This window comes from Pyxicephalus adspersus, chromosome 1 (genome assembly GCF_032062135.1).
Source record: "Pyxicephalus adspersus chromosome 1, UCB_Pads_2.0, whole genome shotgun sequence".
Taxonomy (NCBI): Eukaryota; Metazoa; Chordata; class Amphibia; order Anura; family Pyxicephalidae; genus Pyxicephalus; species Pyxicephalus adspersus.
Window position 1 is genome coordinate 7,377,734 of NC_092858.1, and position 27,032 is coordinate 7,404,765.

The 27,032-nt window shown below is 38.8% G+C and overlaps 1 protein-coding gene across 1 annotated transcript in view; it reads right to left on the bottom strand.

The window, feature by feature from the left end:
- The window catches only part of DLG2 (discs large MAGUK scaffold protein 2), a 767,759-nt gene that overhangs the window by 95,105 nt on the left and 645,622 nt on the right, over nucleotides 1-27,032 (bottom strand). Inside the window, exon 16 of the mRNA XM_072398627.1 lies at nucleotides 17,414-17,528. Within this exon, the coding sequence (XP_072254728.1) occupies nucleotides 17,414-17,528 (115 nt within the window). The remainder of the gene's footprint in view (nucleotides 1-17,413; nucleotides 17,529-27,032) is intronic.

Genomic DNA, 27,032 nt, shown 5'->3' on the forward strand with positions numbered 1-27,032 from the left:
GCCTCTTATTTCATTGTCATCCAAAATTCATCTTTATAAAAATCCCTTGTGGTTTTATTTTCCACTTTTTGCAGACAACTTTTTGTTGCTGTAGATGAACAAAGTAAAAAAAAAGCTTTTTTCTTACTGTCACAACAAATTTCACTGGTTGTACTATATCTACGCAATCTCCACCGCTAGCAGTAATAGGAATAATAGCAGGTTGAAAACACAGTTAATAAATAATGAAAGACAAATCATTTGCCTGTTATAGGCTGAATATCAAACGGTGTTTACAGATGAGCTTCTCTCTGCTGAGTTACTGCAGGAATAGATCTACGAAGAGCCAAGCCATCTCTGCATTCCGTGGATGACAGTAGCTGCGGAGTTGCCTTCAGCTAATTCACGCTGGAATCAGCACAATAGCTGAAATCTAGCAATGTGCCCCATATATGTCCTCTGTAGGATCACACTGAGAATCTGTAGGAATTAATGCATCAAAACATTTCCCACAAATCATAAAAACAATGAACATTCTTTAGTTATATCTAACTGGACTTGCTCCATCACGCTCATCCAACCAACTCTAATGATTGTTAACGACACACTCTGGCAATTATACCCACATTGAATGTCATCCTAAAGCCAAAAAATGTATATAATCCGAACAAGACACAAAAGCCATTTAAAACAAGCCATCATTGATCTCTGTAGCTATAGACATTGTGGAGACATTATTCTTCAATATTCATGGAATCTATGCAAGATTTTTTTTATGGTCTCATTGACAGCTTTTACTCCCACTTTCTATCTTATCAGACATCCCCAACAGGGGCACAGACAACAAATAAATCCTGACAGATGTTCCACCCCAGGGGTCCTTTAACATTCCAAAATTCAATTTCCTTTAAGATTTAAGAAGGAAAGAACCCCCCTGGGGAGTAGAAAAAGCCCCAGAGTTGGAGGTCAATGGGTGTAAAAAAAAAAAATCGAGCCCTGGGGGACAGTAAAAGGAAAAACGATGCCCGGTTATTGGTATTTGTTGAAGGAATAATGCTTAATTGATTACACTGGTGAACAATTTTGAAAAAAATTTTGTTGACTTTAATTTTTAAGCTTATTTACATTAAAATAGGTATGCTGATTCTGGAAGTGCAGTTAGTTTTCTTCTATCACGTCAGGTTTTTTCTCTACCGCTTATATATGTGATTACTGTAGCGTGGATTTCCATAGGCTATTCATTTAAACGCAAGACAGTGTGGTCAGAGGTTGTGCGTTGCTCTACGTAGTGAATAAGCAAAATGTATTTTTCTACTTACACACGTATTATCTTACTTTCAGATCATGTCTGGCTCTGCTGTTTTTCGTTGTAAGTGCCTAAACAACCCTGATTCATTTTGTTATATCTGTGGCAGTTTCACCATTCCCAGTCAAAGGTGAACGTCAGCACATTTGTAGAGCAAGCCTATTTGGCATATTTCAAAGTTTAACTTGGTGATCAAGATAAGTCTTGGGTCCCTTATAAGGTGTGCAGTGTGTCGAGGGTTTACAGATGTGGACAAAGGTAACGCGTGATAACATGCCATTTGGTATACCTATGGTTTGGCGGGAGCCAGGAGATCATTTCAGTGACTGTTACTTTTATATATAACAAGAAAAATAAATGTAACATAGGAGTATACTAGTCTACCATACAGACTAGTGGCTCATTCAGATGAAATCCCAGGGCCGGTTTTCGATACACTACCCTCTCTTGAAGAACATGATTATGGTGATGAACTAAGTGAAAACATTGATGAAGAGTTTGAAATTGAAGAGGGCTCTATTTGTAAGGGATTTGATTAGCATTAGTTGAGTGATTTGGGACTATAGAAGAAGGCTTAAGAACTCCTAGAATCAAGACTGCATGAGAACAACTTACTTGAAAAAGGAACAAAGGTATCGCACTTTCGGACCAGAGAAATTGCATTTCTGAAGTACTTTAGAACTGACAGTGGCTTTGTGTATTGCCATAACATACCTGGTTTATTGGAGGAATTGGGAATTACAATCTTTAACTCAAGTGAATGGCGACTATTAATCGATGGCTCAAATCGGAGCATAACGTGTGTCCTCCTTCACAATGGCATTATATTTGGGTGAGTCCTAATTGCCCATTTAGTTTATTTTTGTGAAGAATATGCAGACATAAAGAGAGTCATTGAGTTGTTGCAATATCACCAACACAATTGGGTCATCTGTGTTGACCCTAAAATGATATGCTTCTTTCTTGGTCAGCAACGCGGATACACCAAGTATCCCTGTTATCTGTGCAAGTGGGACAGCAGAGTTGGTGAGAGGCATTGGGTGGAAAGGAATTGCCCTCCAAGATCTGCCCTAAAACCAGGTGATTATTATTATTAAACAGGATTTATTTAGCGCCAACATATTACAGAGCACTGTACATTAAATAGGTGATCCAAACATTCTACATGAGCCACTTGTTGATAGAAAGAATATTATATTCTCGCCTCTGCACATGAAACTGAGTCTGATGAAGCAGTTCGTTAAAGCTTTGCCAACTGAAGGTGAATGTTTCAAGTACTTCCTTCTGGCATTTCCTAGCCTGTCATTTGAAAAAATAAAGGCNGGTGTCTTTGATGGACCACAGATTCGGCAGCTCATCTAAGATGAACATTTCATCAGGACAATGTCAGAAGTAGAAAAGAATGCTTGGCTATCATTCAAAGCCAATGTCAAGGACTTTCTTGGAAACATGAGCAAATAATTACAAAGAAATTGTCCAGAAACTCTTGGAGAGCTACAAAATGCTTGGTTGCAATATGAGCATCAAGGTGCATTTTCTGCATAGCCATCTTTCTAACTTCCAGGAAAACCTAGGTGTAGTCAGTGGATGAGCAAGGTGAATGATTCCACCAGGATCTGAAGGTCATGGAAGGACGGTATCGGGGTATATGGGATGTACATATGATGGCTGACTATTATTGGAGCATCCGGCAGGATTGTCCTAACACTGAATACTTAACCGTTTACCTGATTCATTTTCAAATGTTTTACTGTAAAAAAAAAATGTCAGAGTAACAATAAATTCTTTGTAAGAACAAAAGAAATTTAAATAAACAGTACATTTAAGTTATTATTTCATTATTTTCCCATTGTATGTAAAATTTGTATGGTTTTCTATGACCCTGTATTGTAAAAACTAGATGTGATAGCAAAAAACTGGGTTTCTGGATTCACCACCCAAAAATTGGTAAAAAAACAACTGTAAGATCTAACTCAACAAAAAATGTGTTCCTCGGTGTTATGTCAATAGGAGAAATAATTCCAAATCAGTCTTAATTTGGGAGATCTTGATTATAAATTGGTGGAATAGTGCCAAATGGAAGAAGAGTACCCCAACAATGGAGTGTTTGGGAGGAATAATGCCCCATTAGTGGTGGCAGTACGAGCAAATGTGCAGTATTGTCAGTTGGAGGAACTGTGCCCCATTGTTGGCATCTGTAGAAAGAACGGTTTTCCATTGCTAGTATCAATGGAAGAAGTAGTTCTCAAATGTTGATTTTAGTGGAAAACAAGTGCCCCATTATGTGTGCCAGTGATAGAAAAGTGCCCCAGTGGTGTCGACTTGACAAATGTTTGTGTCAATTTGACAAATATTACCCAATGGGAGGCATAGTGCACCATCAGTGGTGTTTGTGGGAGGAATTATGTCCGATTGTTAAGGTCACTGGGGGAAATATAGTTGTGTCAATTAAAGAACGGAGCCCCATTGGTACCAAAGGAAGGGTCATGCTTCATTATTGATGTCAATGGGATTCCAACCAAGGGCAGGCTGAATGCAACAAAAAAGTTGCATCCAATCTGTTGGCTGCATTTTTGGGATTTATGTTTTTATTCCTCACATCTCTGCCTGGTTTTGGTCTGTAGTTCTGTAGGAGAAATTTCCTTTGTTCAGAATATCATTTCCATAGAAATAATAAAAGTTTAAAGTGTTGGTATAATATAAATATGGTGCCTAGAGATCTGTAAATACCCATTTCTCCATTTTGATCCAAATTAAATATGTAATTTGAGTTTGACTTCCATTTTACCACACGGTACATCATGTACATTAAACTTAACTGTAAAGCACTTTATTGAAGGACTCCCAAGCCCCAATATGTCAGCCTTTAAATCCATCATTCTATACTTCTAGGTAAGCTAATTACAATCCTGGGATTGCTGATTGATTCCGCTCTGTACCAGCGGATCTCTCCATAAATCCTGACCAATTAGGAATTCCGCATGGATAGCGGGAGACAAGGAGATTCACTATAGGGTGGAAATATATGAGCCAAGCTGGTTCAGCAATTAATCAAGCTGTAACCTGCAATACATCTTGTGTCATTGTCCACACAACTCAGGGACATTCTTCCCAGGCCTCAAGATACGTGTTGGAAAATGCAGACCAAGCAGGAAAAATGATTGTGTTATTTGCAGTACATTTCTAGAATGCTCTGCTCTGGCTTTAATCAAAATACATTCTTGCTTATGGAAATTTACGTAGCGTGACTTTTATTAAATTCTAATATAAGGTCTTCTAATCAATATTATACTAGGGGAGATCATGTTCTGAGTGCACCAGTCCAATAATGAAACCTGTCCTTTGGAGCTGTGCGAATTGTACTATAGTCAGCATGGTATTATTCTAAATATTAACTTGTGCATCCCTTCAATGTAATATTGGTTCTACCTTAGTTACCCTGAAATCAAGAGTAGGAGGCAGAAGTAAGTGAGAATCCACTGAGCTGGCAAGGTGGGAGTTTAGTATATGGAACACAAGCTAGACATGGGTGCAGAATGGGGAGGAAGGTGGCATGGGGCTGCAATAAGGAGATCAGAGATCTAGGGAATGCATGCTTACATGTAGAAAGGAATGCAAAGGACGATAGGCAGAAAAGTGGAGAAGGTTGAAAAAAGGGTAAAGGGAATGTATGGCATGGTTAAAAGGGGTGCAGTAGGGAAAACAAAGACATTCAGAGTTGACATGTCCATCACTTTAAAGTCAACCATGACCATCCACATTAGGCAACAATTGCCTTATATTCATGAACACATTCATGGTGTTCTAGTTAGCGGCTGGTATTATATTTTAGGCATCTGAGGTTAGGGAACATTGAAGCCTAGCCTTGCAACATGGCACATGACATTTATGGCAAAGGCCACCTTGGCCACGACAGTGCTAATGGGTACATTAGATCAGCAGTATGGCAAACGTCTTGGTTCTGGAAAGTGGTATTGCATGACATGTGTACTGCAGTGACACATGTATATGTAGATTTATGCATTATTAAGTAAGCAAAGAGGACTTTGGAGGTTGTGCCCAAATTGGCAAGCAGAGGGCACAGAACCAGTTACCAGTATTGTTTGTTCTTCATGTCAGAACTACTTCCTGATAACCAGTGGCAGAATATTCAAAAAGCAGAAGGAAAGGGGAATAAAATCCTGATTCACAGAGTGAATGAAGCAGAAGCAGGGGGTTTCTTAATCTGCAGATCTCCAGTTACAGCTTCCTTTCCAGCAAGGAGGACAATGTGTGACATGGCCAAATCTCACCCCAAATCTCCTGACACAAGCAGTCAGAGGCAGCGGGGCCTTGAACTTCATACTGCAGATATACAGCTATGGGGTTACAGAACGGGATTAAATAGGGATGGGAATTGCAAAATATAAACTTTTCACAGAAATGCTTTAGGTACAATTACCATTACTTCACTTTTTATCCACAAATGCAAGTTGTCAACCCATAACAGTAAGTGGCTGAGCAAGGACCTTCAAAGAAGGATCAGCGGGTATTATTTTAGCAAAACTGCAGGTTGAAAAAGCTTATTAACATTTGAAATCACAAATCCATTTCCCCCTTTTAACTTTAGCAGTGTAAAATGCGGAGGCCAAGGAGTCAGAATCAATCTACCATCAAGTAACTTGAAAGCAGCACATGTCATAAGTACATAGACACAACTGCTTTGCCAGGTCTGTATCGGGGCAGGCTTGGAACCAAAGACAACCTAGCACCCAAGGTACACTTAATTCCCCATTAACACAGCATGTTCATTAAACTGGACAATTTTTTCTAGAACACAGACTTGATCTCATCCCCCTTTTTAAAACATTAACCATGTACACCCTGAGACCTTTGCACACCTCTATTAACAACATAGTGACAGAATGCAGCCCCCATCAGAAGTGGTTTCTACTAAAAACAATTAAATCAACAACATATGTCAAAAAGAGGCAGCGGTATTCAGAAAGCGGGAAATAACGGTGGTTGCCATGACAACCTCTGGGCTAATTATAAGCGTAAGCTGAAAAACAAGGCTTGGGTGAAAGCGGGCCCGCTATATGCGCTCTCTGTTCAGAAAACATATGCCTGTGTATGCAGAGGAAATTGTAAGGAAAACACAAAAATGTAGTCTCTGATGGACTTTACTCAAGACTAACATCATGCAAGGTGGCCCCATTTGCAATATTAATCTTTGGTGACTGCTGGTTCTCAAAGCTTTGTACTTTCATTGCCAGATACGATCATTCCTGACCTTCTGGGCATTAGTACAACCACTGTCTTTAGTAATCTACTATGCCAATACACTAAATAACCATCTGCAAAACAAGAAAAATGAACAATAAAAAGTGATTGTGCAAAAACACAACATAAAAAAATGTTCCAGGGTGGTTTAGGTTTTAACCTCTATAATCCCCCTGGGGCGTAATGCTCCTGAAAGGGTACTAGATTCACTTGACCCACCCAGCCATAACCAGGTGGCTACCATTCTTTCAGGCTTGCCGTAACAGGCCTGCCAAGTACTGAGTTGGGAGTACTCCCAAAAGAAGACTTTAACTAAGTAAGAGGGACTGACGATAAGGCCAAGATCCCCTCATGTTCATCAGGACAGGCCCTGAAGGGGTCCGCACCCTTTGAATCAAACATGACCCACAGGCCAGACTTAAATGGAGCAAGGTGCTCAATTCAACTAATATTAAATTGTGCCAGGCAAACAGAAATTCAACTCAGGGGTGACCAAGCCCCTTGTGATGTTTTGGTGACCCATGGGATGCCAAAGAGAGATTCAGCACGTCCAAACCCCCTTGGAATCTCTGTTCTTACCAGCAAGATGTGGGTCCATCTGGATGCTCCTTCTCAGGGGTTCCCTGGCCTCCTCCCCCTCTCCCCTTCTGGAGGGGTCTAGCCTTGGTCCAACCACTTTTACAGAGCAATCCGTCCACTCATCAGGCAGTACTGATCCACCACCATCCCCCGGGTTAAGGTTGGCAATCTCATTCCCATTCCTGAGCATTGGTTCTACAGATACTACACTTGATCTTAGTCAAAAAGCTGAGAAGTGATTGTTTTCTATTGGGGAGGATGCAGCATGGTACTTCCCACTCATTCCCCCTCCATAATCTGAATGACTATCCACTAACAGAAGCCACTGTTTACTATTAGGATGCAGCTGGGCACTTTCTATTTATCCTTCTCTTCCCCATATTCTCAATGGCCATCCACTAACGGCTGCCATTGTTCATTACTGGGAAGGATGCAATGAGGCACATTGCACTAATCCTTCTCTGCTCCCATCTCCATGGAACATTGCGATCTTGCCCATTCCACTAATGATCATTTCCAGGACCATTAGATAATGACACTCCCATTAATTATTTAATTACAAGCAGGTGTATCTTAATCATTAGGGCCCATTTACACTTGTGTGCTACAAATTTCATATTGCACCTTTTGCCCTGCAATTTATGTGCGGATGCAACATGTTCGTTGTAAAAAGAGGAACAGTGTGAAGAACTAACACACCCACTAAATCCATGGCCAGGTAAAATGCAATACAATACATTTTTTGCTTTAGTTTTATATGCTTTAACCATGTGTTATATTAGTTTTGTTCCCTAGGACAACACAGACCTCTATTCTTGCACCATACACGTGGTACATTTATAATTCTCATTAACCATCTTCAGATCACCATCTTACATCAATAGTGTTCTTCATAGTATTCCCCCCGATAACCGTTTGCAGGTTATTCCTCCATCTAAGGAAACAAAGCAGCCAAGAACCATGCAGAGGGGACACATGGGAGCCGTCCATGGTGCTGAAATCCAGGTATGATTATTATTTCCCAGCACTATAGGCTTAAATAGCACACATGCTGAGGAGTCACTCGCCTTGCTTACAGCTTTCCATGGGTCTACCAATCATGTGTACAGAAGAATAATGAAGAATAATGATTCAAATGGACCACCTGTGTTTATTCCATCAAGACCAAAATAATTATAAACTTTAACCAGAATCACTAATGCAGCTTATGCTCTTTTCTTTGTTCATAATGAGAACAAGGCTGAAAAGTAATAATCTCAAATAGATAGCAAAGCTTTGCGCAAAACACACACAACACAATTGTATATATGCATCTTTCTGTATGTGAATGTATCCAATTCAGCACAACTGTGTACACATTGGGGGGCAAATATCAAAAAGATTTCACCGTTCGTGGTTAGTAATTTGCAATGCAACTTTGGGACAGATTTATTTTTTGTACACAATTTGCCTAATAAAAGTTATCTTTAGCACTTCTAAGTTCTGCAACAGTTTTATATTTTCATTACTAAATGGTTGTGCTTAAAGATAAGAAACAGAAAAAAAAAAAAAAAATCACACAAAAACTATTAAACCATCTGTCCAAAGATCCATAGTAACATTTTTTTGCATGCAAATTGCACATTCATTTTGACGAAATGTATGTAATAATTGTTTGTTCTCTCTCTTTCTCTCTAATTATATATATAAACATATATACATACACACACACACACACTGCCTAAACAAAAAAAGGTTGTGTACTATATTATTTCATTGGACCACCTTTAGCCTTGTTTATCACAAACATATAGTATAGTTTTGATTATGTAATGTCACCCATTCAATTCCATCCAGAATTATAATTATTCCAAAATCTTTCTAAGATCCTAAACTGAAGATGGTAGAGTTCGACCAATGTGTAAGGTCTTCTCCATACAACCCAAAAATGAAGTTAAGGTCTCTGGTGACCAATTGAAAATGATGTTTTATGCTGTTTGAGTCTAACGAATCTTAGCATTATAATTTAGGATATTCCCATGTCATCAAGGAAGAAAAAATCTATTCATTGCAAAACCTAATCAATATATTTAAGTAGTCAGCTGCCTTCCATTTTTTGGGCAAATAGCATGTTTGCCTAGTTAAAGCCAGGTGTTAATTTCTTTTGACCAGGCATTGTATACCATCAAAGACTTACTGGAAGAACCAAAAAGACTACAAGTAGCCAAGTATCTGATAAAAGAAGTCGTTTTTGCCCTCTAATGAAGAACCTGCTCCCAGGGCTCCTGTGTGGACAGTTTCTTCTCAGGTGCAATATTCAGGACTTACTGGGGCAAAAGGCCATGCCTGTCTGACCGATCAGGCCCCAACACAGGCCAAAATATAGGGCCTGATATATTAAAGCTCTCCCAGACTGGGGAAGAAAGAATATCATGGGAGAACCGGGGTGATCCAACAAACCTCAAATGGATCTGGTCCTGTATTGAAAACATTTGCTAACAGTCAATTTTTATTCTAGTTTTGCTGGACTTCCCTGGTTCTCCCATGACCACCTACCTTTTCCAGGTTTTAGAAAGCTCAATGTTTAGTGAGATTAGATTGTGCTTGAACAAAATAATAGCCTGCACAGACCTAGCTGGTGGCAAAATGGCCAAGAGGTTGGTATTATTTTGTCCCTTTATCAAGCTTTATGAGGATAAATTCATAAGTTTCCTGCTTTATTAAGAATGGCCAACCTTAAAACATACCCCGGCGTATTTCACACTCTCCATTTCACGCTGATCCTTACATTTCACACAGTCACAATAGGTCAATCCCTGGCTTAGGGTCTTGGCTTTGACAAAAATTGAACTGATTGCTTTTTCTGGATTTGCCTCCCTCCAAATGAATGTTGATGTTTGTATTTTCTTTCCCTTGTTACTATAATGTCACACACATGCTTCCATTACCGGCATCAACAAGAATAAAAAAGACAACCGAATCGCATTTTGCCATTTTGGAAATCGCTATATATAGAACCAGGCTACTCATTTGTCTGATTTATGTTTGTACTTGATTTCCTGTCTTTCGGAGTTATTTCCACCACATTTCTTCTTGTAAATTGGGACATTCTTTGGATTTTCCTGAGATTTATGCCTCTGTTTGCAGAATTTAGATTTTTTCATTCAACAAATAATATCAAAACAGTAGTAACACATGTTTCAACAATGAATGAACTTGATATGGAATCTTTATTTTAGATATGTATTATCAAATATCTAATACATATATTAAATAAACAAATTATTTATTTTTCAAATATATATATATATATATATATATATATATACCGAGTAAAGAGTAAAAAGTTTAATCAATAGATGCCAAAAGGATCATTAACATGATTTCACTTCTTGATTGCATTGTCATAGACCATAAAATACCCCTCCATCTGGGGTAAAAGAACAGAAAGAGTTACTGCAAGGTTTGCAGTTTCTGGGCACACACCAAACTGCCGCTGTGCATTTGGGAGCAGCAAACCACAATGCGATTAACAGGATTCGCACATAGCTGTTTATTGACATGATGCTTTCGATAATCATATCTCTATCTGCTGCAATCAATTGGTTGCTCAACTTTCCTTTTTACTTAAATTGGACAAGTTGCAACCATGGCTGACCTGTGACAGAACCATTTCACCAAGGGTCTGAAATGGTCCTAAGAACACCATATACATGAAACCACTGAGCTCTTTGTTTCAGGTTCACTTTAAAGATATTGTAGAGTTTGTTGACAAACCTCCAAATAATTGAGTGCAGTTGTTCCAGTAAATGGGAATGTTAAAGCAAAGGTACAACGGTATTTTAGACAATTGTGTACTTTCAAACTGGTTATCGCAATATAGGGAAGATCTTTTACCGTTCCACCATGGCTGGGACCATGCGCACAAATCCAGCTCCATAAAGACATGGTTTGATGGGTTTGTTGTATAGAAACTCAATGTCTTTCATAAAGCACAGCACAATCCTTCTGAACACCATGCGGATGAATAAGAATGCGGACTGTGAGCCAGCTCTCATTAAATACGAGCTCACAGGCCACTGCCATATATTTGTGAGTGCATATTTCCATGTGAATCCACCAATGGATGGCTCAGAAAGCAGGAAAAGGTTATAGATGACCTATAAAAGCTTGAATCTGAATCTCAGAAATGTTGTAGGGATAATTTGAAATGGGCAGTTCATGAAGGTAAATCCACTAAAGGAATTTTGTATGGGGGGGAGATGACTAAAATGTAATCTATGATAATTTATGGGTCAGCTATGCATAATCCTTACAATACATTATTTTTGCTAAGGAGGGCAATACCAGGGGTGTACTTACTTTTCCAATAGATGTACTTTTTACATCTATTGTTTTTAAAAATTAAATTTCCACAGGGTGTACTTATTTTTTCACATCATAGTATGTATATGTAACACTCATCACCAAACAATATGCCAAAAAAAATACCCTAACCTACACCACACAGCAGTACCATGTTCTACCTATAGCATATATTAGGAAAAAGTTCCTTAGAACATAAAGGGATAAAAATTTCAACATTTAAAAGAGTAAGACGTTATTTACATTAAAAATTGAGAAGCTACAGAATGATGTGCTGCATGAAAAATAATAGAAAAAAAATCAATATCAGAATTCAGAGTGGCTCTGAATTGTTTCCTTCATCTAAAAAAAAAGACAATTATTATACCAGAGGCATGACAAGGTAATAATTGCTTGTGAGGTCAGCAATGATATTTTTTTCTGTATAAAAGCAAAATATAAACCATATTAGTTTCATGAACATAAGATAGTTCCAAGGTACCCTTATTCCTTTTTTGTTGATTGCCCATCATTAAGAGTTCCACAAACATTACAAACAGAGGACAACAGAACACTTAGATGCTATCAAATGGCCATAAAAGCCTTTTGCTACCAATAACCTACAAAACAAAAAGTAACAATAAAGAAAAAATATAACTATATACTCAGATAGGACTGAAGGTCCTTGAGGGCTCCTAAAGGTACCCAACAAACAACAACAAGCCCCCAGTCACACCGTACCACCTCGTGGTCAATATGAATTACCTGCAGTCCATCTAGTTAAGTATACGGTCATTACCAGTTGACTGCATAGGAGACAAGGATGGGTCCCTAACCATTACACAATACCACCAAATGACCAACACCTCAAAGTGCTCACCATCTGCTATGGGAAGTTCTCTTGTTGTCAGCAGATATTCATCAAACTTTGCCGCACCCTGACTTCAGATTGGCCCAGTCACTTCTAAATACAACAATCAGATATAAGACACCTGCATAACCTTTCCAAATATTTATTTCTCCCCCCCCCCCCCCCCCGAGTTATCCTCTACCCTTTCACACCCTGCCATGCGATTTTATTTTATGTTTTTAATGCCAACCCTACTTTCAGCATTGAACACTTACCTAACCTCACAGATCCATCAGGTTTAATTTCTATTTGAGTTCTCCTTGAAGATAATACATGCAAAGAAAATTATCTTTAGTTTCCTTCTCTTTTGTCTCAGGTGGACAGAAATTACGTGCACAACAGAAAAATTCCGACAGATGATCCGAAAACCTCTTACCCCTTTTATTACAAACCTTTGTACAAGTCCATGCCTGGGCAGAAGTTTCTTCACTTCTTGTTCGGTCTAAAACCAAATAGGTAATGAGATTTTGCCTTTTTTTTGTGTTATCTAAGATCCAACAAAAAGTCAGGAAGTATAGGGAAATCTCCTGAGGTGCAACAAGAAGTTGAAGAGTGGATTTAAACTTTCAACACTTACTAAAAACTTCAAAGCATGCACTAAATTTGGGTTTTAATTCTTTGACTGGTATTCTCAAGTTCTCAATGCACCTGAATGATTGACCATAAAAATGATGAGTGGTGTGTTCACTTGTTCCAGCCCTGCCCTCGCTCTCCTGCACCCTTTTATCGAATAATAAAAGCCCATAACACAACACCAGATCCTGTAACAAAAAACTTCATCCCAATTCTTACACTTTCTACACATGGCCACAGAATATTCCATCAAACCCAGATTTATTTAAAATGAATTTGGCCCAGTTGCAGTGCATTTCTGTGGTTAGCTATTACGGAGATCCTTATTCCTCTTATACGTTTGTATAGCTTGAGCAAGCTTCCGATTATTTTTGTCACATCACTTGAAGGAGTTTGCGTGTGATAAAGCTCTGAGCTGGTTCAAAACCCTTTCATCAAAAATTTAACATCTCGTTCAAAATTCAAGAACATCCCACATACACCGAGCCCTGCAGTCATAGAAAGCTGGAACTTTATAATTTAATAGGAGCTGCAGTTCCTGGGTTACATCCACATTTCTTTATATATACAGCACAATCTCCTGACAGTAAATACAGCTGAATATTATATTTGCCATTTGCATAAAGTAAAAGAAATGGATTTTGGAAATGAAGTTATATATCCTTCATCGCCTGGAGTAAAAATGAGAAAACACTTACCGGTCATGCTGAGGAGGTGTATTGCTACAATGTATAAAGTAACACCGCCAAAAAGATTATTATATCAAAAAGTTTTGATACACCTAACAATATACTAGATCTCAATATTTTTATAACATCAAACATAGAATAATTATGTCTAAAGTACAACTAAAGGTTTAATGTCTAAATATAAGAATAAGCAAAAGCTCAAAGTGGTTATTGGAAATCCAAGAAGACGCACATCTTTCTTGCCTTCATTAGTTCCTATATGTCTTCTACCTTTGGACTATAAATTTTGTGGTGGTTGGGATTACCCAGCATTTCCTCTGCTATCCTGAAGCTCAAAATGTAATTTTTGACCCTCTCCCGCTCATTCTCACAAAAGGTGTATTATGAAAGAATGACTTTCTTTGGGATGTGGCTAACAGCTCTTGGGTAAACCAAGAAACCACATGAACAGCCTTATGGCTCAGTAGCTGGCACCCTTGTCTTTACATCCCTAGGGACCCAGGCTTGAATAATGACCAGGACACCATCAGCAAGGAGTTAGTATGTTCTCCTTGTGTTTGAATGGATTTCCGCCAACATCCCAGATACATACTGGCGAGTTTATTGGCTTCCCCGGAAATTGGCCTTAGACTGTGTTAATAAAAAATAACTATAGTTTGAGTGTTAGGGCTCTGCTCCCTGGCAGATGACATGGGATTACCTGGGTGCAATGTCTAAGTGTTTCCTAGGATTCACCAGAGATGGGCTGGTAACCCAAATGGCGATCGACTACATTGTTGCAGAGAGAACACTAGGTCACAGCTCCCAAGTTTGCTCCACCAAGGGTGAATAGAACAGATGGCTTCAGTGTATAGACAGCCAGAGATTAGGTACTGGATAGGCTGTTTTTTCTCTAATGAGCAAACGCAATAGACCAGATTAGGAGGCAGGCCACCGATGAGAATCAAGGTCAAGACACTCTGAGGTCAGAGCAGGAGGCAAGCGAGAATTGAGTCAGGTATCCGGAACGGCAATCAGGTGGGGTACAGCTGGGTAGAGTTGCAGATACCATACTGGGGATCAAAGCAACCAGAGCCTAGAACAAGAAAGGCTTAAATAGGACTAACAGCCAACAGAAGGACAGGATCATGACCAGGAACTAATCTGCCCATTGGTTGAGATGAGATGAACAGAATGCATATGAATAAAGGGAGGCTGGAGATGCTGCAAGCTGGTAAACCGAGGTGTGATAATGTTTGGACAATAAATTGTAATCTATTAGCAACATGACATTGGACTTTGTAAAAGTCTGCATATTAAGTTGGCACATTATGAATACAAGATCATAATCTCCAAACAGGAAACAGCAGGGACATCTAAGTGGATGCATTCTTTCATATTGCATTCATAAAGGAAAAAGAAGGAGGTATTCATCCCTTTTAATGATGCTATACGACTTGCATTGTTTCATCATGTTTCAGAAGACTCCGATAATGCCATCGTTAGCACCAGTGACAAACCATACCATGGACCCTTTTTGTGTCTGCATATAGCTGCCTGGAAAAAAGTTGCATTCTGTCCATCAATACAAGCTTGGTCAGCGATTGTCCACTCATGTCCAGCACTTCATTCTGGAAGGCGGTCACATGAACACCCATGCTTTGATATTTTATAGGGGTCCAGATGGAGTCACAGAGCAACCAGATAATAAGGAGAAGGTGAATTTAGTTTAGGTGGGTTTGCAAGAGTCAGATTTTGGTTTTAATGGTCAAAATTACAACAATAGATACAATTGTACAGGTGCACTTCAAACTTTTAAAATGCAAAAATAACTGACATTTATACATCAAAAGGAATCAGACTGCATAACAAATATCCAAGGGATATAACAAGAAGCGCACAAAGTTCCCATAAGGACCATTACACACAGCATGTTCAACTTCGCAATTAACCTGCACATTTCCATTTTACCATCATGGCCAATGCAGAATAGGACAACACTACTTCTTTATGATACAGTAAGTCCAACTTTATTATGTCATTAAAATCAGCAAGGAGTACACACAAAGGCTTATGTGTTATGAGACAAGCTCTTATTCATAGCATCCCTTGATAGCCTTTTCTTTAGAAGCTTGTATTCTCTGGGCTAATCTCCAAAGAGAACCAAGCAGATTGTTACAAACCTGTAGGGAGTACGGTGCCTAGCATGGTGGGTATTGCGGTAAAGCATACTTTGTGTTTTGCATCACCGCTGCAGGGAAGAAGGGTTGTAAACTCTCAAGCCAAATTTAAGTGAATAAAGCCAACTTTAGCTCAAGGCTGCTTCTGGGGTAGTGAATTATTGGACGTATTAGGCTCCACAGCATCCACAAGCTCTACATCCTCCATAATGCATCAGTGAGCATCAAGACCAGGTCTTAACTCATGTGTCAATCTTGATGACAATGTTAACCCGTTGCACCTTCATGTAAAATGACAGATTCCCTGCAATGTGGCCATAGCCAAGAGCATAAAAAGAATAATGTCATGTACAGCTTAGGGCATCCCCCAAAACATGCCATTTAGAATTTAAATGTTGTGCCCAAAGCCACATAAAAAGACCCTCTACCCACCGAATGCCACTTTTCTTTTTTGGATTTTTGCTTTGGTCCATACTTCCCATGCCAAACCATTTTTAAATTACAGTAGTTTGCCTGTTAAGCCCTATAAAATATATTCCTCTCTTGCCATTTAACTACAATGTATTCCTATTCTCAATCCCAGGTATAGTGGATCAAAAAAATGGAGTAGAATTGATAAAAATGCACACGACTGTTGTCTATTACAAAAGATATTGGTTGACGCATTCAACCCTTGTGCAATACATTTTTTTTTATAATTTTATTTTTTTTATTCAGTGAACAGTCATAGATACTGGCATAAAACATTAAAACATACAAATCACCAACTGTGTTATCATCTTCCGCGTCACAAACAAACAAGCAGAATGACTGAGCACAGACAATTTTCAAAGTATTAACAAAAATAACCAAAGAAAGAAATATAGAAATAGAAAGCAAAATAAAGGAAGAGGGGGAGGGAGAGGAGGGGGAGGGGCACGGCATTGCAGGCCAGATTGAATAAAGGCCAGACTTAACACAGTAGGGAACACAGAGCAATAATTCAATGATATCATCTGCATTCAAAACAGATCGTGGGCATTATCAGCATACTGAAAGGTACGCTTGAGTAGTGGTATACTGTATCCAATAGAACCAAGTATTTCAGAATTTATCCGATCTACCGTCCCGGCTGGTAATAAGGTCTTCCATTGCCATAATGTCATTTACTCTTCTAAACCATTGTAACAAGGTGGGAGGAGAGGATTGTTTCCACAGGGCCGGAATACAGGCCTTAGCAGCATTTAAAAGATGTTTGAGTAAAGAAGCATGGTATTTCTTTTTAGACCAATCATTCAAATGTAAAAGGGCTAGCTCCGGGCTGTTACGTATATCTACCTCTGTCAATTCTTCAATAACCGCCGCCACTCATGACCATTGTGCAATACATTTTTAATGGAACTGAGTAAAATTTGACCCTTTTCAACCCTTATAAGCCTTTTAGGGTATAAAACCGTTGATGGCTAATGGGAAAAACATAAAAAAGAAGAGCTGGTTTCCACTGTTCGCTTGGTAAATGAAGACACATCATAGTTACAACTGGCCCCCAATGATCTCATAGGCCTTGGCACAGTTGGACGCACTGTGATGGACCTGTAGTCATGCCCCAGCAAAGACTCTTTCACAAATTAAACAGCATGTGGTTTGGTCTTACCGTACGTAGAGTGAACGCTTCTGGTTTGTTCTGAGGGAGCCAGAGCCGGAACTCATGCTGTGATTCATCATCTGTTCACGCAGGTCATGGATTTTTGCCTCAAATCGAGCGTACTCTGACAAGGGAAGGAAAACGGAAAGATTTTAAATAAATGACCGTTGTACGACCTGTTCATAACCGTCACTGAATTTGACAATAAATGGAAACATCATAGAGTTTCACTACAAGCATTGAGGCAAACTACAGCAATGATTCTATTAGGACGCTAGATTAGGCGTTTGCAATGTGGTTCATGGCTCGCCAGATATGGGATGACTTTTCCCATGATAAAATTCTTCAAGTGGTCCTGGACTGTTAGAGTGAAAAGAAATGAATTTAAGAAAAGCAGAATACAAGTGGAATTAAGAAACAAAAAAAGGTTGTCAAAGGTGTGGCAGCCTCCAAAAAGATCTGTCTTTATGGAACACACCACGTCCATTAATGGAAAAGTTCCAATACATTCAGAAATTGTCATACCGTGTCACTTCCTCCCAGCCCCACACATACCTACCAAACCATGACCGGTATGTTGGGTAGCTTAACCAGCCAAGAATATGCAGGAGGCAGAGATGGGTAAGCAAACACAAGTATGGAGAAAGTGAGAGATGTATGGGTATTGCCATCATTGGCTGTATCAGACAATACCTGCTGAGTCTTGGACGTAATGCAAATGAGTGCCAGAAATAATGTTCTCTAGATCAGTGATTCTCGACTATTTTAACATGGGGGAACCCCTGAATTTTTTATTATATCCATAGCTCAATATATTAACATGGTGGTCCATAGAAAGAATGCCCATTGCTGCCACCTTTACAGATAGCTAAAAAGATCATTGGGGTCACAAACTGACATGGAAGTCACAAATTGCTCAAGGAACCCCCAGCAACCTCTGGAGGAACCCTAGAGTTCCATGGGATCCTAGTTGAGAAACACTGTTCTATATCTATTCCAGGCTATTGACTTGAAGACAATGCACTAACCTGACAGCCATTTTCAGAAGGAAATGGCGGCTATCATGGTCAACCAAGAACAGGTTTCCTTTATATGAACGTTCAAAAATGGAGCCAGCTCCATCTGGTGCCTCCCTTATTGAACCACAGATGGAATTAAGTTTTATCTGTGTGGTTAAAGTGATTTCATCATTGCAGTTCAGGTCTGCAAGGGAATGAAGATAGAATCCATCCCACTGGTTGCCCCTTTTGCCCATGTAAAGCCTGTAATTTAACTTAAAAATAATAAATACATTGCATCAAGCTGTCAGAAGGCAGGATTGGGAATACCTAATCTGATATAATAACCAAAATTCCAGATTGGTCCTGGCAATGATGGACCAGTGTGGTGGTCTGGTCCACTTACACCTACGTCAGCATAAAAAGCAGAAGAACCTCCAGGTATATGGGGCAAGAAATGTCCATAGATTTTATTTGGGTAACATTCCTGCCTGCCTAAATGTGCATATTGACGGATATTTTTGAAATGTTTAGTAGGTCCTGTACTTCATCCTCACTTTATGTTAGAAATTAAGAACATTAAATGCAGTACATGTACTCATCATGTCTCAACCCTCAGAATCTGTCACTGGAAATATGACATTAGTATTCAATAGAGCATGTGAATAAATAGATCAGCTTTCATGTTCCTAACTCATTAGAAGCTGCAGCTTACGGTTCCTTTATTTCATGGATCACTGGACGTAAAGACGTGTTAGCAGCTTTACGATGCTTGTATCTCATGTTTGTCTATACATTGTTAGAATGTTTCTGCTGATGATACGATGTGTCTTATTTTTTATTGCCATACTGTAGCTGAAACGCTTAGCATTAACAGCACCAACATTTAATTAAAGTAGATCCAAACCCAACATGGATGACATTTAGTTTGCTAAAACACGTCTAAAATCATATACAGTTGTTTATGTTTTAGGTCTATTTAGACCTTTTCCAGCTTCTTTTAGCTATTTCTTGTCTATATACACGTGTTCCATAGTCAGCTGAATGTCATTGGCCTTGATCAGCTTCCTGATAATGACAACGATGGATCATGCCATCACCATGCGTCAGCAAGGTCACCATTGTCTCCAAGACCAAGCAAGAGCGCAATCGGGAGACCGTTGTCCCCCATAAAAAAGTGCCCAAATCAAAGACCTTCATTGTAGAGTTATCAAGCAATTTTTCAATAAAAGGTGCAAAAATGGAGTCGTTCTTTAAAAAAAGAAAATCTCAGAAAAGCAAGGTATTGGGTACTGAAACCCTTTAATTTTATATGGCCATCAACACCATTGACATCATAGAAATTCTGATACGTGTGGGTCTGCTAAAAAAGGCAAAATTTAGGCATAAGAATTACTAGACAAGGCATGGAGCATTGTTCGATCTGTAGATATAGGAGGGCAAGGAAGTGAGATTAAGATGTGTTAGATCTAATTTGATCCACAGATTTTTTTTTGTTTATTGTGAAATTGATCTAAGCGTACATAACACCAAGATCAAACAACTAATATATTGCAGCTTACATGTCCTTTGATGTGGCTGTATTTTGATGTGGCTGTAGGTTTTTTTCCAGGCCTTTTTAACTTCACTTTTAGCTGATAATCCAATCAATAAAATTCCTATTTACTAACCCAGTTGAAAATGTTCAGTCTTCTGCTTCATCTATTGAAGGAGCCATGGTTGTCACCCTAGCATAAGACTGCAAAAAAATTTTAATCTCCATTATATGTGGATGGGAGGATTGGTGGTTTAAAGAAGCAATAGAATGTTTTCAGTTCAGTTTATGAGAAATGACAAGGACATTGTATTTCTAGCATGATCAGCAGGTCTTTATACTTGCTGAAAATATTGGAAAATAAAACAATAAAGAAAGAAAATGAATGCAGCAGCCACTGGTAAGCTGAAATATGTTACATTTTAGTTCTTGGATTTATCTCAGGTACCGAGCTATAGGAGGCCACTGCTTACAGGGAAGGTTAAGATTTGCATATCACTTAATTTGCCTATATCTTATAGAATACATTATAGAGTACAGATCTATTATATTAATCTGCCATTCTCCACTTTCTTGAGGAGATTACTGCTTTGCATTAAAAATATAGGAACCTGGAAGAATCTCCACCATTAAATGTGAGCAAAGATCAGATTCAACTTGTTCCCAATATATAACTTCCATGTAATTTAATTATCTGCATAAATGCAAACAACTGGAATACACGTTACAGTCAAATCTACATTTACATTTTAGTACTGGTTGAACTTTACCATCTGGTTTAAAAATGTAGCTGAGGATTTTAATTGGCATTTAGAAAATCTGCCATACAGTGAAATGACATTTATAGGATATTACTTAAATCTTTAGAGGGGGAGCTCCCTGGAATTTTTATTTTTAAATGACCCTTAGCATACAAATGCTGTCATACGGTTTATTAAAAAAAAACATGGCGGATAGTTTGTAGGTTTAAATGAGAAAGTTATAATTATAAGGTTGTCTACTTTATAGCTACTCCTTAGGTGAAGTTCAGAAGGTCAATGAGGTTGTGGTGCGGTAATTGATTCCTGTGACTATTGTTGGGATATTACATGTAGCAGATCACCGATGGCCATCCATAAAGGCTAAGTTAGGGTAAGGCTAGCCTTATTCTAGGGGAATATTTATATCTTTGTATGCATTAACACATGTTTTTGTGTGTTGAGGTCCAGTTGTGGCGAGACAACTCATTATTTTTGAATGGGATCTCAACAAATTTGAACGAATGTACCAAATACACCTGCACTATTGGTGATAATGCAGCATACTACATACAGTTCAAACATATCTGCACATTAGAATGAGCTCTAGCACTTAGGGGTGATGGTATACTACTGCATTTGTGTGCTGGGGTGCCATTTCTTTATATTTCACTGTGTAACTAATACCCAACTCCCCCACATCTCAGTGTTTAGGCCTGGCAAATGGCTGCTTGGGTACTGCAAAATTGTAAGAAGGTTATGTGTTCCACCATACCTGGAAATTTGGGAATTTTCCAAGGACTTAGGAATGCCATTTGAAATAGAATTCCTTATCTGCATAAATTTTCCCAGTCAATGACCCTGAGAATTACATATTATAGATAAATTAGGGCAAAATCCAGGAAAATTAGAGATAACCCCACCACTCCTTCTTACACAGCAAACATAGGGGTAAGGAGGACCAAGACTAGAAGAGGCAGGAATGGGTTGATTTTCATATCAAAGAGAAGCCAGAATGTGCAGATCTCCCTTTAGACAAGCATTCATTAAGTGGTATCTGACATACACGGGACTAGCCATTCTGTACAGTGTGCTGTATGTGACACAAGCATGCTTTACCCATTCTATATACTATGTTCTACATTACATACTCCAAGACTGGCCTCCTTCTGTACACTGTGCTGTATGCAACATATACCAGAATTATCCACTCTATATACTCTGTTTTACATTAGGTACAGACAGCTACAGGCTGTCCATTGTGCTGTGTGTATATATATATATATATATATATATATATATATATATATATATAAAAGACTACCCCACTCTGTACACTATATTTTACATCACATATTCCAATCTGGCCTCTCTCTTTGTACTATGCTACACATGACATTCTATAGAAGGCCCATCCTGCAAAGGGATGAGCAAGAATCTCCATGTTTGTGATCCCCGGGGCACTAGAGGTTAATTAACCTCTAGTGCCCCAGGAATCTCCTACAGTCACAGCTGTGACCGCAAAGTTCCCACGGTCACGTGGCCGTGGGAACTGAACTGCACATGGACTCTGCAGTTCCACTACAATCCCCGGGGAACTAGAGGGTAATTAACCTCTAGTGGGCCGGGGATCGCACACTCTTCTCAATGAGTGCAGCCACAGCTGCAATCATTGAGAAGATGCCCAGGAAAGGAGAACCTCCTGACATTGTAATATAAGTATCTCTTTTAAATGATACATTTGTTACAGATACAAATGTATCATTTGTAAGAGATAATTATATTACAATGTTAATTAAACTCCAACCCGGGGATCGCAGAGCTCGACCTCTCAATGAATCAGAAGGCCGTTCTCGCTTACACTTGCGGTAAGTGAGAAAGACCCGATTCGCCGCAAGATCAAACGTAATATTCTCGCTCGCTCATCTCTAATCCTGCACACTGTGTTGCATATGACAGATATAACACTACCCCATCTATATATGGCGCTGACTAAAAGAATTTTGGCCGTTCACTTGGAAAAGTAAATAATCCTTTGCAAAGGACAATAAACATTAAGTGAAGCTCTGCTGACTTCAACCATCCAACCATGTGTAAGCAAAAATCTTGCTTTGTTAGAATTCTTTGCATGCAATTGAGTATTACTTTTAAAGTGAATCTTCCTGACATTCAAGCTTAGAGAACTATCTCTTTGCAACTAAATTGCCTAAATTCATTTAGTAAATCAACATCTGTATTCTACATTACATACTCCAAAGTGGTCCCCTTTCTGTGCCCTGTGCCATACAGGACATTCTCCGGGCTGCCCATTCTGTAAACTGTGCTGTACGTTACATACTGCCCACAATTCCATGCTATGCTGTTGGTTATATAATGCATTGCTCTAATTATTACTGCATTCTTTATTATTTGGAAGTTTGCTAAATGCACATACACAGAAAATAAGATAGATGGGAAAAAAAAAGAAACAAGAACAGAAGAGAGAGTGAGAAATGAGAGCAATAGGGAGGGAATATGCAGCAACAGCACAGTTCTGTACAGCCAGCTAGTATGAAGTATTCCATGGACATACAGTGTTATGATGAGTTTGCGCTTTCCATAGCAACTGCTAATTTTACAGGTTCATGCACTGTCAAGCACAGCACATAATAATGTAAAATTGGATACTTGTATCTGCCGGCCAAAAGAACCTAATAGAAAATTATGCACTTGATGAGCTTGTTCTGTTTTGCTTGCCATGTTAAATGCAAAGCTTCTTTGAAGGTACGCTCTGTTCAAACATGAAACGGACTCACAGCCTGCTCAATAAGTGGCTCTTATTATTACTCCAGGCATTCATCTTCTGCATTTGGCTATGCCCACCAGATAAATCTTAGTAGTTATGCTGCCGCCATTCTTTTCTTCCAAACTGAAATTACAATACAAAATATATAGGTGGTGTGGTATCTTTGGTAAAGATGGCATGATATAGTGATCGTTAGATCTAGAAATTTGAATGGTGATGGTAGTTGGCTCTACCAATTACACACATTTGGAATATAAGAACAGGAGGATCTCCATGAGGCCACTACTCCAAGGTATGTCATATTCAGCAATACCTTTCAGGTTTTAAGGAACCCCTTCTATTATTACTATATGCTTACATTACATTAGCCTGTGTGCAATGGGAAGAAAGTCACCCTTGCCAGTGTTCTCTCCAGCACCTTTTAGCTGGGCGTACCACCCAACACTTTTCAGTAACAGCCCAAAAACAGCCGAGTGGGTCACAATATGGGAGCTGCCGTCTGCCTACAGCTTCTTCCCACCCAGCCTTAAAACATTTCTAGTGGAAATACTGCTTACAAATAGCCGAAAAAAATCATTGGTGTCAGTTAAAATGACCTGAGAGGCAGACATTTCTTATTGCTCAAGGAACCCCTACCAACCTTCTGAGAAACCCTGAGGTCTGACAGAACCCTGGTGGAGAATTACTGATCATAGCTAATCCAATTAGGAATAAAAAAAGGAAGAAACTTTGGGCCTGATTTATTAAAGCTCTCCAAGACTAGAGAAGATAGACTGTCATGGAAGAACCTGGGTGATCCAGCAAACTTGGAATGGATTTCTTAAAAATCATTTGCTATTAGTTGTTCCATCCCAAGTTTGCTGGATCACCAGGGTTCAACCCTGAATTGTTTTTAATCTGGGGGGGGGGAGCTGTAGGTGGATGGCAGCCCCTGTATTGTGACCCAACTCTTCAGTAACCAAAAACAGCCGGGTGGTTGCTAAAAAGTGTTGGGTGGTACACCCGGCTAAAAGGGACTGGGGAGATCACTGACCGAGGTTCTTCCATGATAGTCTACCTTCTGCAGGCTTTAAAAAAAATCAGACTCATTGTATTCATGAAACCAATGGAAGCCTTTTGTCCTCTGCCAATCTTAGTGGAGGAATTCTGGGGTGGCCACAAACACAATTTTTTAGGCACAGCCAACAAATCATTCTGCAACATTAGGAAGCTGTTGATTTATATAACCAAGGCCAAAATGTTGGGAAATTACAATGTTTGGAATTTATTGCTGGGAAATATTGGAAATTAGATTTAGTACCACATCCAATCTATAGAGAAACTGCAAGGTAAGAACACTTCCATGGAGGAGAAAACCATAAAGTGCCTTACGACATCTAAATGGGATGTTGAAAAAGAAAGGAATGCTACACAAAATTTGAAATTTATTGCTTGGAAATATTGAAAATTAAATTTGGTACTAAATCCAACCTATAGAGGAACAGGAAGGTAAGAAGAACATCGTCAGAATGAAGTTTTTTGACAGCTATGTACAGTTTATGATTAATATAGTATTTCTCCGTCTGCTATATTTATGACTCATCCTTGGCTCTGCACTTGTATTTACATATTGTTCTGTGACAACTGGGCGACTTTGATATATGACACCTCTAAAATTCTGCAGATCAGCAACTAAAAAATATATAGGTGTACAGTATTTTTTTTATAATGACTTTATTATTCTGATCAGTATAGGCAATGAATAGGTAAATTGGCAATTGTGGAAATCAAGTTTAAAGAAGTAGGTGTAAACCTTAATTGTTTGACATTTATTTTGCTAAAACACTTTCTTCTATCCATTTGCTTCTGATCTTCCCCGGTCTCACTTCCTGTCTATATGCACCAACTCCAGCATTGGCTGCACATCTATGCTATAGATCAGCGTCCTAAAAGTGGCAATGTCTGTGCAATATGTTCTGCAACAGCTGCTTAGGACTAATAATCAACCTAATAGTCAAGAGATTAGGATATGATAATTTTCTTCATCACTATTCTGGCAGCACCTGAGACAGGGTGACAACACAAGAGTACAACCTAAATAGAGTTGTCACTCTTATAGGTAATGTCTGAACATGGACATGTATGGAATTAACCAAGCAGAAAACCATGCAACAATAAGCACTTATCATACCTCAGCCAAGTTCGTTCCCATCATGCAAAGACAGATACTCCATTAAACATATGTGATTTCTCTTTAAAAGGAAACTATTATTTCCCATATATATATATATATATATATATATATATATATATATATATATATACATACACACACATATACATATACTTTATTTCTCAGGTTACTAACTTACACAGGGAAAAGTTCATCCCCCATTATTTGGCAGAGGAATGAGCCTGAGTGAATACAAAGTATTCATAGTATCACCTTATATCTCTGAATGCAATCGCGTACAGTGTTTTGACAGCCACGGCTTCAGCCAGCTGCTATACTTAAACACCAAATGCCAGCCGTCATTTTGACAGTGAGGAATTACCTTTTAAAGCAGTTGGAGGGTCTCCAGATATACTTAGCCCAGTGAAAGATAATAAAATGTTCCTTGCAGAATAAACCAGCCATTTTCGAGACCCTCATTGCCAGCCCGTGGAAAGCCTTTGGTCTTAAAGGGAGATTGGCATACCTCTCCAGACCAATAGGCTATACTAAGCTTTTTTTTACCACTAGAGAGCCTGGATGTTTTAACAGCATGGAGAAAGAAGAAAAATAGCTCCATCTAATGCAATTTCTTATATTGTTACCCAAGCACAACATGCATTGTTGCTTCTAAAGTGAATGTAGTTAAATAGGTTTGCAGAGCCACCATGGGGAACAAAAATAAAATACTAAAATGCTTATGGGAGAAGGTTTTTGAAGGCGCCCTCACCAATTGTTTTCCCAGACCCAGGAGATTAAAATATCAAATGTTTCACAATATTCAATTGAGAGCTTAATGATCCTCTTCTTTTTTAATATTTCTGGCTCTGTCTTGTATATGTACCCCAGTATTCTCCCCAGCTCTCTTTAGTCGGGCGCACCACCCAGCAATTTTCTGTAATTATTGGTGGTTATTGAAAAGTTGGTTACAATACAGGGGCTGCCATCTGCCTACAGCTTCTTACCACCCAACTTAAAAAAAAATTCTGGGGAGAATACTCTACTTGTTCCAAAATTGTAGGCCTGGCCTATGTTGGAAGCCGCAAGTAATTCTGAGCATAAATCATCATTGAATTACAAACCATGGATCCCGGGTTTCTCAATTTTACATTCTGCTGCATCAAAGAACTTTCAGCAGAAATGAAATTACATTTCTGTTAAGAATGTTAGTTTCTTTCACCTGGATCTCTCTGTGTTTCCCGCTGTCCTTTGATCTTCTAATCCACTGTGTTTCAAAAATTTAACATTACCAACTAGATATTAAAATTAATCCAGCATTTTAAGGACAGATGCAGCATCATACTAAAGCCAGAAATGGATTTGCTTCTTCTTCTTTCATTTATTTTCACACATGTTAAAGAAGACCTTTCACCCCAGTACATG